The sequence below is a fragment of the Pelophylax lessonae genome (genome assembly GCF_965119305.1).
Source record: "Pelophylax lessonae genome assembly, chromosome: 3".
Taxonomy (NCBI): domain Eukaryota; kingdom Metazoa; phylum Chordata; class Amphibia; order Anura; family Ranidae; genus Pelophylax; species Pelophylax lessonae.
Window position 1 is genome coordinate 72,386,211 of NC_138770.1, and position 14,467 is coordinate 72,400,677.

The following is a 14,467-nucleotide window of genomic DNA, read 5'->3' on the forward strand; positions in this document are numbered from 1 at the left end:
ATGTAGTTGCTCTTTTGAAAGTAATGGCCACTACATCAGGGATAAATTCCCTTAGGTTGGGGGGGGGGGGGTGTCATCCTTTAGGATGGATCAATATTTTGTGGTCAATTTCCTGACTTCCTTGTGTTCGTTTGAAAATTTGAGGATAATTCTGGTTGTATTATCCTCATGTTTGTCGTTTGGTTTGAAACAAATGGAGCCAAGTAAATGTAAAACTTGGAAAAATCTAAATTAATTGTACCTTTTTAGACATGTCACTGGGTTGACTAGGCTGAAAAGGACATATTCTTCAAGGTCAACCCAGCATTTGTTTTGCTTAGTATTGGATATAAAAAAAAATGTTGGCGTCTATTTATATCATTAGATTTTGTCCATTTTTAGACAACTACATGGTCCCAGCAAATGAAAGTTTTTAATAATGCTCAAAAATGCATTTTTAACTTCATTATTTCTTAGACTGTATATCAAAGGGTTTAATACAGGAGTAAAAGCACCATAAAATAAAGTGATATATTTTAGCATAGAAGATAGATGCTTGGACTGTCCCATGTACATAGTAATAGTTGTCCCAAAAAACATGAAGACAACAGTCAGGTGAGAAGCACAAGTGGAAAAAGCTTTGGATCGTCCATCATTAGACTGAATTTTTAATATCGATGAAATGATAAGAACGTAAGACACTACAATAAAGACGAATGGTGCTAAGAGGACAAATAGGCTTACAATTAATAGTCTTAGATTAAAGATGGCAAGATTCCCACATGCAATCTTAAGCAATGCTAATATCTCACAGGCAAAATGATCTAGTTTGTTTTCAGTACAGAAGATCAGCGGCTTTGATATATTGGGGACAACTGATGTAAAGAAACCCCCTAACCACACAATGACTGTAATATTCTGACACATCTTCCAGTTCATAATGATGGTATAATACAAGGGGAAACATATAGCAATGTAGCGATCGTATGCCATAGCTGCCAACAGTAGGCTCTCTGTACTCCCCAGAAAATGCCCAATGTTCATTTGTGCCATGCAGCTCAAAAAAGAAATAGTTTTTTTCTGAGAAAGGACAATAAGTAATATATGTGGAATAGAGATGGACGAGTAACATAAGTCTAGAACTGACAGATTGAATAGAAAGAAGTACATGGGTGTGTGTAATTTAGAAGCAATGAAAACTGCACAGATCAGAAAACTGTTTCCCACAATGGTCATTATATAAATCAGAAACATGGAAATGAAAAATAATCTGCAAAGCTGAATGTTTTGAGAAAAGCCAACCAGCAAAAATTCTCGCAGCAAGGTCTGATTCCCAGGTATCATATCATAGATTTCCTAAATTAATGTTAAAAAAAGAGCACTTTCTTGTCCTATAGGTGTTAAAAAGATAAGTGGCATCTGTTAGTTAGATTTGTGTTCTACATTTTCAGAAAACATCACTTGCTTTTACATCTTATATGATATATTTAACTTGTACAAGCAATAAACAAGAGAAATGTGTATATGAGTATGTACATTAATAGATAAAAAAAGAAATAAAGTAATAATGTAATGAAGGAATAAATAAATTCCCTAGCAGCAATAAAAGCTAAACGCAACAAAATACATAATTAAAAAAAAATTGAATAGGGGGGCGTAGCTTGGGCATGGCGGCGTGAGGACGCTTTTACATGGTGCTCCCGCTCCTCGTCCTCCCTTCTCGGCAATTTTTAGCTTCTTTCAGCTGCTATGAGCGTCCGCAAACGTAAGAAGACCAAGCCTGCTCCTACACCCTCTTCCAGGGCGGCATCAACGACCCCTATCCGTGCATTCTTCCCGGACTCTGGAAGCTCGACCCCGAAGGCTTTGACTCTGCATCCACGTGCAGGCCTGGGACTCGCGGCTGCCTCTTCACCTAACCAGAGCCCCTCTCTCCTGCCTGCCGCATCCCCGATGGCGTCCGCTGCATCTACACTTGCCTCTCAACCCTCGCCGGAGGTGCAAATTGGGGACACTAAGGAACTCTGGACTCTCCAGAGCTGCCTACCAGAGCTGATATGGAGGCCATCGTTGCCCAGGTGGCGGAACAACACAAGCGGGACTTTCAGCAGTTGGGCGGCGAGGTAGCACAGTTGGATACCCGCTTGACGGCTGGGGAGGCGGCGGTCAGTGATTTGCAGGCGAGGATGGCCACTTTGGAACGGACTCAAGCCTCCCAGGGTGACATCCTGGCTGCCCACCAGCTCCAGATGGAGGATATGGAGAACCGGAGCCGCCGCAATAACTTGCGGCTCCGCGGCATCCCGGAGGCTACGGGGCACGAGGACTTAGTGGACACAGTACGGGCCATTCTTTCCCTTATCATGCCGCAGGAACCCCAGACCTCTTTTGAGTTCGACAGGGTCCATCGGGCCCTGGGAGCCCGGCCGTTGGACCCTGCCAGACCCAGGGATGTAATCTGCTGACTCCACCGATACGCCGTCAAAGAACGGGTGCTGCGGGAGGTGTGGGCTAAAGGTCCGGTGGAGTTCGATGGCGCTTCGGTGCAGCTCTTTCCTGATGTAGCCCGTGGCACTCTGCAACGTCGGGCGATGTTGAAGCCCTTACTGGAGCGGCTGCGGCAACCGGACCTCTCGTATCGATGGGGATTCCCTTTCCAGCTTACAGTGAGGAAAGCAGGCTCGTCCTTCACCCTTCGGAGACACGCAGACTTGCCAGCCTTGTTTGACTTTCTCCATATTCCTCCGGTGGACCTCCCAGACTGGATGGCGTGGATCCCGGATCGCGAACCCCGCCGGGGTCCTGGAAGACATGACCATCCCCTGCCTAGGAGGCAGAGAAGGCTCACTCAGCGCTCCCGTGGTTGTTCCCGTGGTCCGGAGATCGCGGCCCCTGAGACCTGAATCCTTGGTTGCCGTGGTCTGTGAGTATGGCCCCGTCTCTGCTTTCCCTCCCCCCCTTGTCCTTTTCACCGTCCCGCTCCCTGTTGGCACTGACAGCTTGCTGAACTTGAACTGCCTGGTTTCTGCCTCCTGTAGTCTTCCCGCTGGCTCCGGAACCCCCCCCCCCCCCCGTGACTGCCCTTGTGTCCCCCCCCTCTTTCTCCCCGGACCTGCTATCCTGGAGACTGGCTGCCCTCCCCCCTTCCCGGGCTCTCACCGGCACCACCATTCCCTGTTGCTCGTTCTGCCCATACCGATATGCTCCCCCCCCGCTTCCCCCGCTGCTATAGCAATGGTGGTGCGGCTCGGACTTGGCCGCTGCCGCCCCCCCCGCTTCCCCCGCTGCTATAGCAATGGTGGTGCGGCTCGGACTTGGCCGCTGCCGTACAACGCTTGGAGGACTGCTTGCTGTGGACGGCTTCTTGATGGACTCCGGGTTGGCTGGGGGGGGGAGTGAGACTGCTAGCCTGCTGTTATGTGCTCTTGGGGGTCAGCTGCTTTGCTTTCCTGGGGTATGGCATGGGGGTTAGGGGGCGGGGAATGTTTGATACGCCCGGCGGGGGGCCACTGTGCTACCTCGATTCCTCCCTTATGCCCCCCCCTTTTTCTTGTCTGTAGAGGGGGTGCTCTTTCCGGCTTTATCTTGTGCTCAGGGCTCTCACTGTCTCGTTTCTCCCTCCCTTGTCTTCCTCCCTCCTCCTCTCCCTCGTCTTCCTCCTCTCCCTCGTCTTCCTCCCTCCTCCTCTCCCTCCTCCTCCCTCCTCCTCCCTCCTCCCTTCCCCTTCCCCTCCCTCCTCCCCCCTCCTCCTCCCCCTCTCCCTTTCCCTCCCCTCCTCCTCCTCCCCCCTTTTCCTCCCCCCCAGCCTGCTGACTGGGCCGTTTCTGGCGGCTTCTGTTTTCAATGCCATACAAATTATCTTCTGTTGGTCGTTATTTTACAAATGTTTTTTCGATGTTAATTGAGATGTCGGACGCTCTTGTTTATTGGTCTGTGTTTTTTTTGTTCTCGCTCTATTTTACTTTTTGTTTTTTTTTTCCTCGATACTGAGTTGGGAGTGGCGGGGGGTGGTCACCGCCTTCCTCCTCTGTCGGTGACCTTCCCCGTTCCCCCTGTAGGGTTTCTTCGCCCGTGGTCCCCCACGCTCCACCCTAGCTAGGGGTGGTGGGTTTGGAACCGCAGGTGACTCAAGACTGGTTCTTGTAGTGCCCATTGGCACTGTAGTTTTTTTCTTTTTCTGCCTTCTTCCCTTCCTTTCTCTCCCCGTTTCTCCCCCCTTCGCTTTCAGCCTTCCTCTTTCCCTTTCTTATCCCCCCCCCCGTTTTTTTTTTTACAGATGGCCACCCCTCGGGTCGACCCGATCCGTTTAGTCTCCCTTAATGTTAAGGGACTTAACTCCCCCGAAAAACACTCCATCATTTTGACTGACCTTCACCGTCTTCGGGCCCATGTCGGCTTCTTGCAGGAGACCCATTTCAAAGCCTCCAAACTCCCGAAGTTGGGTAATCGGTGGTTCCCCACTGCCTACCATGGCTGCTCACCTGATTCCAGATCTAGAGGGGTTAGCATACTGATTAGTAGCCAAGCTCCGTGGACGTTCCTTGACTCGTGGAGTGACGACTCAGGCCGGGCTCTTTTTGTAAAGGGTCGCTTGGGCTCTGTACCGGCCACCCTTGCCAATTTCTACCTACCTAACTCAGAACAGATATCTTGCCTTGACCCCCTACTTGCACAGCTTCATGACTTTATGGAGGGTCAGGTTCTCCTTGGCGGAGATCTGAACTTTGCTATGGACCCGGTCCTGGATGTGTCGAGGGGCGCCTCCCATGTCTCTTATGCTGCTCTGAAACGCCTTAAGAAGAGCTTTCAAGCCTTCCATCTTGTGGATGTCTGGCGGGTCCTCCACCCGACAGCCCGAGATTACACCTTCTACTCTCCTCCCCATGACTCCTATACCCGTATCAACTATTTTTTGGTCCCGCAGGCCCTGCTGGGTCGTGTCGTTTCGTCGTCCATTGGCTCTATCACGGTCTCTGACCACGCGCCTGTGGTTCTTGACCTTAATTTACGGACTCCGGAGACTCGGCAGTGGCAGTGGCGGCTGAATGACAGTCTCCTGCAGGACCCCAAAGTACTGGAGGAGCTTCAGGTGGAACTCAGACAGTTCTTTTCCGCGAATGCTCTCCCGGAGAGTCCCCCTTTGATGGTGTGGGAAGCTCATAAGAGCTATATGCGTGGGGTGTTGATCAAAATCGGGTCTCAACGCAAGCGAGACAGGACCCGTCAGATGCACGATCTTCTTACATGCATAGAGTCGTTGGAGACCACCCATAAGCGTTCTCTGGCACGATCCGTCCTCCAGGAGCTGACTGACCTCCGTGAACAGTTACGCTCTCTGACCCTTTTCAGAGCGAAGGCCTCGTTGGCTAAGTGCCGACGGGTCTTCTATGAACACGGGGAAAAATGCGGCAAGATCTTGGCTCGTGCACTCCGACAGCAGAGAGCGCAGACGTTCATACCTGAGATCCTTTCCTCTTCTAATCAGAAGGTTCAGGCGACGGACCGTATAGCGGAGGTCTTCCGCCGATACTATGCCTCTCTGTACAACCTGGCTTCTGACTCGTCTGCGTCCGCTCGATCTGCGCTTCGTGCCAAGATTCTTGAATACATACACGCTTCGGGTCTCCCCAGCCTTCCGCTGGACGCCCTGGAGCGGTTAGAGGAGCCGCTTCATCCAGATGAGCTCTCGGGGGCTCTGGCGACGTCTCAGAGGGGCAAAGCTCCGGGACCTGATGGCTTCACTCTGACATATTATAAGTGTTTTGAACAGACTCTCTCCTCGCACTTCCTTGCCGCCTACAATGCGGCGGGCTTGGGAGCGGCATTCCCGGTGGACTCGCTCCGCGCACATCACTGTAATAGCAAAGGAGGGCAAGGACCCCCTCCTCTGCCAGAGTTACAGACCCATCTCGCTCCTCAATGTGGATCTGAAGCTATTTACCAAAATCTTGGCGTCCCGTTTGGCCCCTCTGCTCCCACAATTGATCCACGATGACCAGGTGGGGTTTGTGCCTTCCAGAGAGGCCAGGGACAACACTACAAAGGCCCTGGACCTACTGCATCTGGCGTGCGCGCGGAGAACTCCTATGCTGCTTCTCTCGACGGACGCCGAAAAGGCGTTCGACCGGGTGAATTGGGATTTCCTTATCAGCACCATGGAGCATATTGGACTAGGACAGCGCATGATGTCATGGATCCGGGCGATCTACTCCCGCCCGTCGGCGTGTGTTAAGATCAATGGCCTGTTATCCAACCCACTTGAGATCTCGAATGGGACGCGGCAGGGGTGCCCCTTGTCTCCCCTGATTTTCGTCCTTACGCTGGAACCCTTTCTGCGCTCTATTAGGGCTAATGCGGACATCGCGGGGTTGAGCGTCTCCTCGCAGCTCACACCGAAGGTTGCGGCGTACGCTGATGACCTTCTCTTTTTTCTTACCAAACCGCTTTTATCCTTGCCGAATCTCATGAAGGAGTTCCGTTTATTCGAAGCCTTATCCTCCTGTAAGATAAATCACCAGAAATCTGAGGCCCTACCTGTTGCGATGACTTCGGCTTTGATGACCCTCCTCAAACGGGACTTCCCTTTTAAGTGGAGTTCCTCCCAAATCAAATACTTAGGGATTTTCCTCCCCAATTGCCCCGACCGCGTCTTTGAATGCAACTTCCCTCCTCTCCTCTCCCGTATTTGGAAGGACCTGGAGGAATGGCAGAGGGGGATGTTTTCCTGGTTTGGGCATTGTAACATCATCAAGATGAATGTTATGCCTCGTCTGCTGTATGTGCTGCAGGCCCTCCCGATTGCTGTTCCTCCAGCCTTCTTGCGTAAAATAAATGAAGTCTTCCGCCGATTTCTTTGGGTGAGGGCCCCCCCCCCGCCTAGCGCTAAATGTCCTCCGTATGCCCAAGCTCAGCGGTGGTATGGCCTTCCCAGATGCGACCTTATATTACGCTGCCTGTCACCTCACCAGGCTCGTGGACTGGCATGTACATGGCCACCTTAAACAATGGATCAGCATTGAGCGGAGCTTGGGGGCTTCTCCCCCGGAATCCCTCCTGTGGGGCGCTTCCGATTTACCGAAATATGTGTCCGACCACCCGACTGTGGGGGCTACCCTGAAATTAAGTCGTAGGATATGTGGAGAGGGTCTGATAGCCTCTCTACCTTCCCCTTTGTTCCCGGTAATTGATAATCAGGATTTCTCCCCGGGCCTGCGGGATCAAGGTTTCCGCACCCTGAAATCGAGAGGCTTCCACCAGGCCAGACACTTCATCGTTGGCGGGAAATGGGTTTCTCGACAATCCCTCTTCTCCATCGTGCAGCTTTGTCCTTCTGGCAAAAGGTACAGTTAGCTCACTTTCTGCAGTCCCTACCACCAGCGACCTCGTTTACCCGACGCCTCATGCCTTTCGAAGAACTGTGTGTCTCGGACTCACCACTACGACACACCATATCCTTGATCTATCGTTTACTGACGGGACCTGATCCCTCCTACAGACCCCTGTATATCACCCGTTGGGAGCGCGACTTGGGTCTCTCTTTTTCGGACCACCAGGTTGATCGTATCTTCTTTTTTACCTACAAAACTTCCACCTGCTCTAAGTACCAAGAGGCGGGGTATAAGTTTTTGACCAGGTGGTACTACACCCCGGCCCGATTGAGCAAAATGTTCCCTTCCTGCTCTGACCTTTGTTGGAGATGTGGGGAGGAGGTTGGCTCCCTACTCCACATCTTCTGGGCTTGCAGCCGTCTGCAGCCCTTCTGGGCGGAGGTGCTACGCATTACGCAAAAGTTTACGGACCACGCTCTCACTCTGTGCCCTGCCCTCTTTCTCCTTCACCACAATGAATTCCCACGAGCTTCCTACAGAAAATCAATCCTGCCGCTCCTTTTCACGGCGGCCAAGAGCTGTATCCCTCTTCTCTAGAAACAGTCGCAGCCTCCTACAGTGGCTATGTGGCTGCGGAAGGTGGCCAGCATCAATGAAATGGAAGATCTTGTGGCTGCCGAGTGGGGCACTAGGGAGGGGTTTCTCAAAAGATGGTATTACTGGCATGAGTTCAGTTTTTCAGCAGAATACAGAGATTTGGTGGCCTAGTGCAGCTTCTGCGGCCCGGGTGGCTATCTCTTTCCCCCTTTCCCCCCCCATTACCTCCTTGCTTTTTTTCCTTCCCTCCCTCCCCCCCCCTTTTTTTTTTCTTCTTCTTTCTTTTCTTCTTCCCCTCTCTTGATGGTGGACTCTTTCCCCACCTCTACACAAAAGATGGGAGGGGGAAGTGGCGGGGACTGCCGTTCATTATCTGTCTCTCTGGTTTTTATCACTCCCCATGGGCATACATGCGTGGGCTCATACTAGCTGACTGGGGGAGGAGCTTGGTCGGCCCGGGGGGAGTCTCTCCCTCACACCACTCCGGCCATGTGAAGATGCCCGGATGGGGGCGGGATCCCTCCGGGGTTTGGACTTCCCCTAGCAATTCTCTCCGACATTTTGGGTAATGCGCTCTATATTATGTTATTCCCTGAAGTTGTCTGTTCTCTGTATATGACTTTGTATATGGACTGACACCATTGGTTTCCTTTCTTTTTTTTGCCTATTCTGTATGCCTTGCTATTTCTTCTTCCTAATAAACATTGAATTTATAAAAATAAAAAAAATTGAATACAATTATGTTGTTGTGTCTGTCTGAAAACATTATTTTGGTGTTCATTTAATTTACATTTTCCTCATTCTTATTCATTTACGTATTTGAATAATTCTCACATAAATGTAAATATAACTGAATATTTAGGAAACAATGCTTTTTTTCTTTTCAATTTTACCTATATAATGTATGTTTCACCTTTATTGTTGTGTTACTTAACTCATTTTTAATAGGAAAAAGTCAGAAAATGTTGTCATTTTAGTGAAATTATTGTTATATAGAGACAATAATTTACACAGCACTTTATATATTGCACTTTCAAATCAGTCTCTGTCCTAAAGGTGCTTACCATCTATGGCCCCTATCTAAAAAAAAAAAAAAACAAAAAAAAAAAAAAAACATAAAAGGAAATGAAAAAAGAAAATTAAAATAATATAAATTGACAATATGCAAATTGAAATCAAACACACGCAAAAAAAAAGAGACAAAATAAATAAAACTAAATTAAATTACCTAATATACCATAAATTCCCATCAACTCCCCAAATAAAGCATCCTGTAAATAATAAAGAACTATCAAATTTGAGCAAATTTCACATAAGCAGCTCAATGAGCTAAATTAGTAGGCTAAATCAGTTTCACCAAAATCACTCTGCCCCAAACCTAACTGATAATAGCCCAATACATGTTTATTCTATCATATGCTCAGGTGTATGGAAGATAATTGAAAAAAATAAAAATAATTCAACTTGACAGAATATTTGAAGCAACCAAAAGTTGAGTAGGACAATGTAAAATGTATTATGTTAGTGAAATGTTCTCAGGGGCATAAATAAAATTAGATACTAACCCATATTAAAACCGTGATCCTATTTTCAGCATTGAGTTCCAGCTTGCAAATGTGTAATAGTATTAGTTTTCAGGGCATACCTGCATACAACATTATGTATAATCTGAATATGTGGACACCTATGAACATTTATTTATCCAGTTGACCCTGTTACTTTTTGGACTAAACAGTTCATCATATGCCCAAATATATACTAAATTTGGAATGCTTGTGACTGAGGCTTGTTTTGTGCAAGATTAGCTATAGGTAACCTGTGTTTGCCATAGGACACCATACAGTATAGACCCTAATTTGCAAAATGGCACCATATAGATCTAATTGCAGCTGTGTTATATAAAATAGCCAGTACCTTCTAAGACACGTGTGATTTTATGGCAGTTGATACATCTTTACTTCTATGGTGATATGCATGAATAGAAGCTTTGGGCATAATTAACTATTATTGCTGATAAGCGTATGGAGTGGATTACATCATAGGCTCCTATAATCTGTGAAATCTAACAATCAGTGAAAAACATCATTTCTCTCATATGGATATTTATTATAATTATGACAATTAGAGTATTTCCTGGAAAAATATATTAATATATTGATAGAATTGTGACAAAGTAAGTTATTTTTAGCCTCCGTTCACACTAGGTCACTCCGATTTAGGGGGCGACCTGTGAAGTCGCATGCAGCGCGACTTCGGCGCGACTTGCACGGACTTCATAGAATGAATGTCTATGCAAGTCGCCTCCAGGTCGCCCCGAAGTAGTACAGGACCCTTTTTCTAAGTCGGAGCGACTTGTGTCGCTCCTATTAGAACAGCTCCTGTACTACACAGTGGGAGCGTGAGGACCGTGACTTGTCAGGCTGACAAGTCGCCTGACAAGTCGGATTGACAACGGCGTTGATTTAGTGCAAAATCTGGTGCAGCTGTGCATGGTAGCCAATCAACTTCTAACTTCTGCTTGTTCAAATATGCTTTGAAAAAAAAAAACAAAAAAAAACTGGAAGCGGATTGGTTTCTATGCAGAGCTGCAGCTTTGGTCTTGAAATAAGATTACATTTTTTCTCTACAGTGATACACAATTCCATAGGTTGCCTGGAATGCAGGTAATTCTTGCAGCTAATGAAAAGTTTCCAAATATTAAAATGATTAGTATTCTGGCACCTTTTTTTATATTGCTTCTAGAAATAAAATAATCAATATGCGGATAGTCAAAAGAAGAAAACATAAAATTAAATTTTAAAGCCACACAATATTATAAGAAATTGTGTTCTGCTTATTTAAAATGTCAGTGTATATATAAGCAATTCTACCAAATGCAGTACACTGTGGAGTACACATCACATTGTGATTGGCTACTTCAATTTATCTCTCTTGTGTCATTAAAATACACGCAAAAAATAGGACTCAAGATTAGGGTTGAGCGGACACCTAGATGTCCGTGTTCGACGGGTTCGGCCGAACTTTAAAAAAAAGTCCGGGTCCGTGTCCCGGACTTTTACCGAACTTTTCCCGGACACCGAACCCCATTGAAGTCAATGGGGACCCGAACTTTAAGGCACTAAAATGGCTCTAAAACACCAAAGGAAAGGGCTAGAGTGCTGCAAATGGCAGCAAAACGTAATTAAGAGCATGGCAAGTGCTCTGCAAACAAATGTGGATAGGGAAATAACTTAAAACAACAAAAAAAAACAGAAAAATAAAACAATGTTCTTCTTCATCTCTGAAGGACGAGGCCCATATGGAGTAGGAGGGAGGTTGAGGTGGTGGTGGATGTGGCGGTGACATAGGCGTGCGCACAGGGTGTGCTGGGTGTGCCTGGGCACACCCTAATCACCTAGGGCACATAGCATTGCCAGTGAGGAGATGGGAAAGATCTCCCTGGGACCTGCTCTGCTCTATTTCTCCTTGCCTACAGGTACATGGCCCCGATACATTACTCTCCCTGCTGGCAAACACATGCATGTGTATTTCAACTTTGGGGTGCACACCTTAATGCAATAGGCTGCGCACACCTATGGGCGGTGTAGGTGGAAGCGGCGGTGGAGGAGGACCAGGGCCGGATTAACAGCATCATGGGCTTGGTGCTGAGGATTTTGAAGGGCCTTAAGGGCCGTGCCTTGCCATGCACCCAGAGGAGGAAGGGTGCAGCCATGCATGCCTAATTCAACATGGGATGCTGTCTCTGAAGCCCATAAACACATCCATGCATCGCCAACTGTCCCTCCTTGTCCGGCCTTCACGCTGTGTGGGGAGGTTCTGAGGGTGCTGCCTGGGGAAGCGAGCATAGAAGCCAGACTTCTGTGTTTACAAGTGACAGAAGAGCGGTAACAGTGAATATGGCCAACCCGGGGCCTATATAAAAGGTAGGGGCCTGGAGCTGCAGCTCCAATAGCCCCTACATTAATCTGGCCCTGAAGAGGAGGACGAGGTAGCCAACACTGCTTCTTTTCAAAAATTTTAAATGAGGGTACACCCCAAAAGAGTGAGAAAGAGCAAAAATGGAACAATGGGTGGGTAAGGTCGGTATCCATTGCTATTCTGCATAAGGTACGGAAAAGTCCCGTGGGATCCATGCCTGGTTCATTTTAATGAACGTGAGCTTGTCCACATTGTCTCTGGACAGGCGGCTGCGCTTGTCTGTTATAACGCCCCCAGCCGTGCTAAATACCCGTTCAGATAATACACTGGCTGCAGGGCACGCCAGCACCTCCAAGGCGTAAAGGGCAAGCTCAGGCCATGTGCCCAATTTGGAGACCCAGAAGTTGAAGGGGGCAGACCCGTCATTCACTACATGTAGGCGTGTGCACACATACTGCTCCACCATGTTGGTAAAATGCTGCCTCCTGCTAAGACGTTCCATCTGAGCTGCTGGTGCTGCTGTTTGTTGTGGCGTGCTGACAAAGCTTTTCCACATTTCGGCCATGCTAACCCTGCCTTCTGAGGTGCTGGCGGTGCCCTGGTTGCGTTGGCGACCTCCTCCTCCTCCTCCTCTGCCTTGTGCTTCCACTGTGGCCCCGCTGTCAGATGGGAATGCCAGCAGCATGGCGTCTACCAGCGTGCGCTTGTACTCGCGCATCTTGCGATCGCGCTCCAGTGAGTGAATTAAGGACGGTACGTTGTCCTTGTAACGGGGATCCAGCAGCGTGGCCACCCAGTAATCAGCACAAGTTAGAATGTGGGCAACTCGGCGGTCGTTGTGGAGACACTGCAGCATGTAATCGCTCATGTGTGCCAGGCTGCCCAGAGGCAACGAAAGGCTGTCCTCTGTGGGAGGTGTATCGTCCGTGTCCTCTGTATCCCCCCAGCCACGCACCAGTGATGGCCATGAGCTGGCCTGGGTGCCACCCTGCTGTGAACATGGTTCCATCTCCTCCTCCAGCTCCTCCTCCTCCTCATCCTCCTCATCCTCCAGAACTGTGCCCCTGCTGGACAATTGCGTCCCTGGCGTTTGCGTGTGCAGGAACCCACCCTCGGAGCCCCTTGCGAATGACTGCCCTGAAAGCCTTGGAAATGTTACCTCTTCATCCTCCTCCTCCTCCTCATCCTGTGCCACATCCTCTTCCATCATCGCCCGAATTGTTTTTTCAAGGAGGCATAGAAGTGGGATAGTTAAGCTGAGAACGGCGTCATTGCCACTGGCCATGTTGGTGGAGTACTCAAAACAGCGCAACAAGGCACACAGGTCTCGCATGGAGGCCCAGTTATTGGTGGTGAAGTGGTGCTGTTCCGCAGAGCGACTCACGCGTGCGTGCTGCAGCTGAAACTCCACTATGGCCTGCTGCTGCTCGCACAGTCTTTCCAGCATGTGCAAGGTGGAGTTCCACCTTGTGGGCACGTCACATATGAGGCGGTGAGCGGGAAGGCCGAAGTTACGCTGCAGCGCTGCCAGGCGAGCAGCAGCAGGGTGAGAACGCCGAAAGTGCGCACAAACGGCCCGCACTTTCTGCAGCAGCTCTGACATATCGGGGTAGTTTTTAAGGAACCTCTGCACCACCAAATTCAGCACATGCGCCAGGCAAGGGATGTGCGTCAAACCGGCTAGGCCCAGAGCTGCTATGAGATTTCGCCCGTTATCGCACACCACCAGGCCGGGCTTGAGGCTCGCTGGCAGCAACCACTCATTTGTCTGCTGTTCCATGCTCCTCCACAACTCCTGCGCGGTGTGTGGTTTGTCCCCCAAACAGGCAAGTTGTAAAACTGCCTGCTGTCGTTTACCCCTGGCCGTGCTGAAGTTGGTGGTGAAGGTGTTACGCTGTCCGGATGAGGAGGCGGTAGAGGATGAGGAAGCGGAGTAGGAGGAGTTAGGAACAGGAGGCAAACTGAAGCGCCCTGCAATCCTCGGTGGTGGAAGGACATGCGCCAAATTGCTATCCGCCTCAGGCCCATCCGCCACTGCATTTACCCAGTGTGCCGTTAGGGAGATATAACGCCCCTGACCGTGCTTACTGGTCCACGTATCCGTAGTTAGGTGGACCTTGGCACAGATGGCGTTGCGCAGTGCACACCTGATATTTTCCCCCACTTGGTTGTGCAGGGAAGGGATGGCTTGCCTGGAAAAGTAGTGGCGGCTGGGCACGACGTACTGTGGGACAGCCACCGACATAAGGTTTTTAAAACTGTGCGTCTCCACCAGACGGAATGACAGCATTTCAAAGGCCAATAATTTTGAAATGCTGGCATTCAGGGCCAGGGATCGCGGGTGGGTAGGGGGGTACTTCCTCTTCCTCTCAAGTGTTTGGGAGATGGAAAGCTGAACGCTTTCACGGGACATTGTGGAGATGGTTGTTGGTGACCCAGGTGGTGGTGTTGCTGACAGATCGTCTGTTTGCGGGGTGGCAGGTGCCGGTATCACTACAGATGTGGCTGGAGCGGCCGAGACTGCAGCAGAAGAGGAAGCAGGATGAGCCAGAGACGTTTCTTGGTTTTGAAGGTGTGTACTCCACTGCGGCTCGTGCTTTGCACTTAGATGCCTGATCATGCAGGTTGTGCTCAGGTTGAGAAGG

The 14,467-nt window shown here is 49.3% G+C and overlaps 1 protein-coding gene across 1 annotated transcript; it reads right to left on the reverse strand.

Moving 5' to 3' along the window:
* Positions 1 to 360: 360 nt before the first annotated feature.
* On the reverse strand, positions 361 to 1,215 carry LOC309550352 (olfactory receptor 2K2-like; the record flags this gene model as incomplete). Its single annotated transcript, XM_082250749.1, has 1 exon — positions 361 to 1,215. One exon carries the CDS (start codon positions 1,213 to 1,215, stop codon positions 361 to 363), a length of 855 nt encoding a protein of 284 aa, XP_082106875.1.
* Positions 1,216 to 14,467: the final 13,252 nt, after the last annotated feature.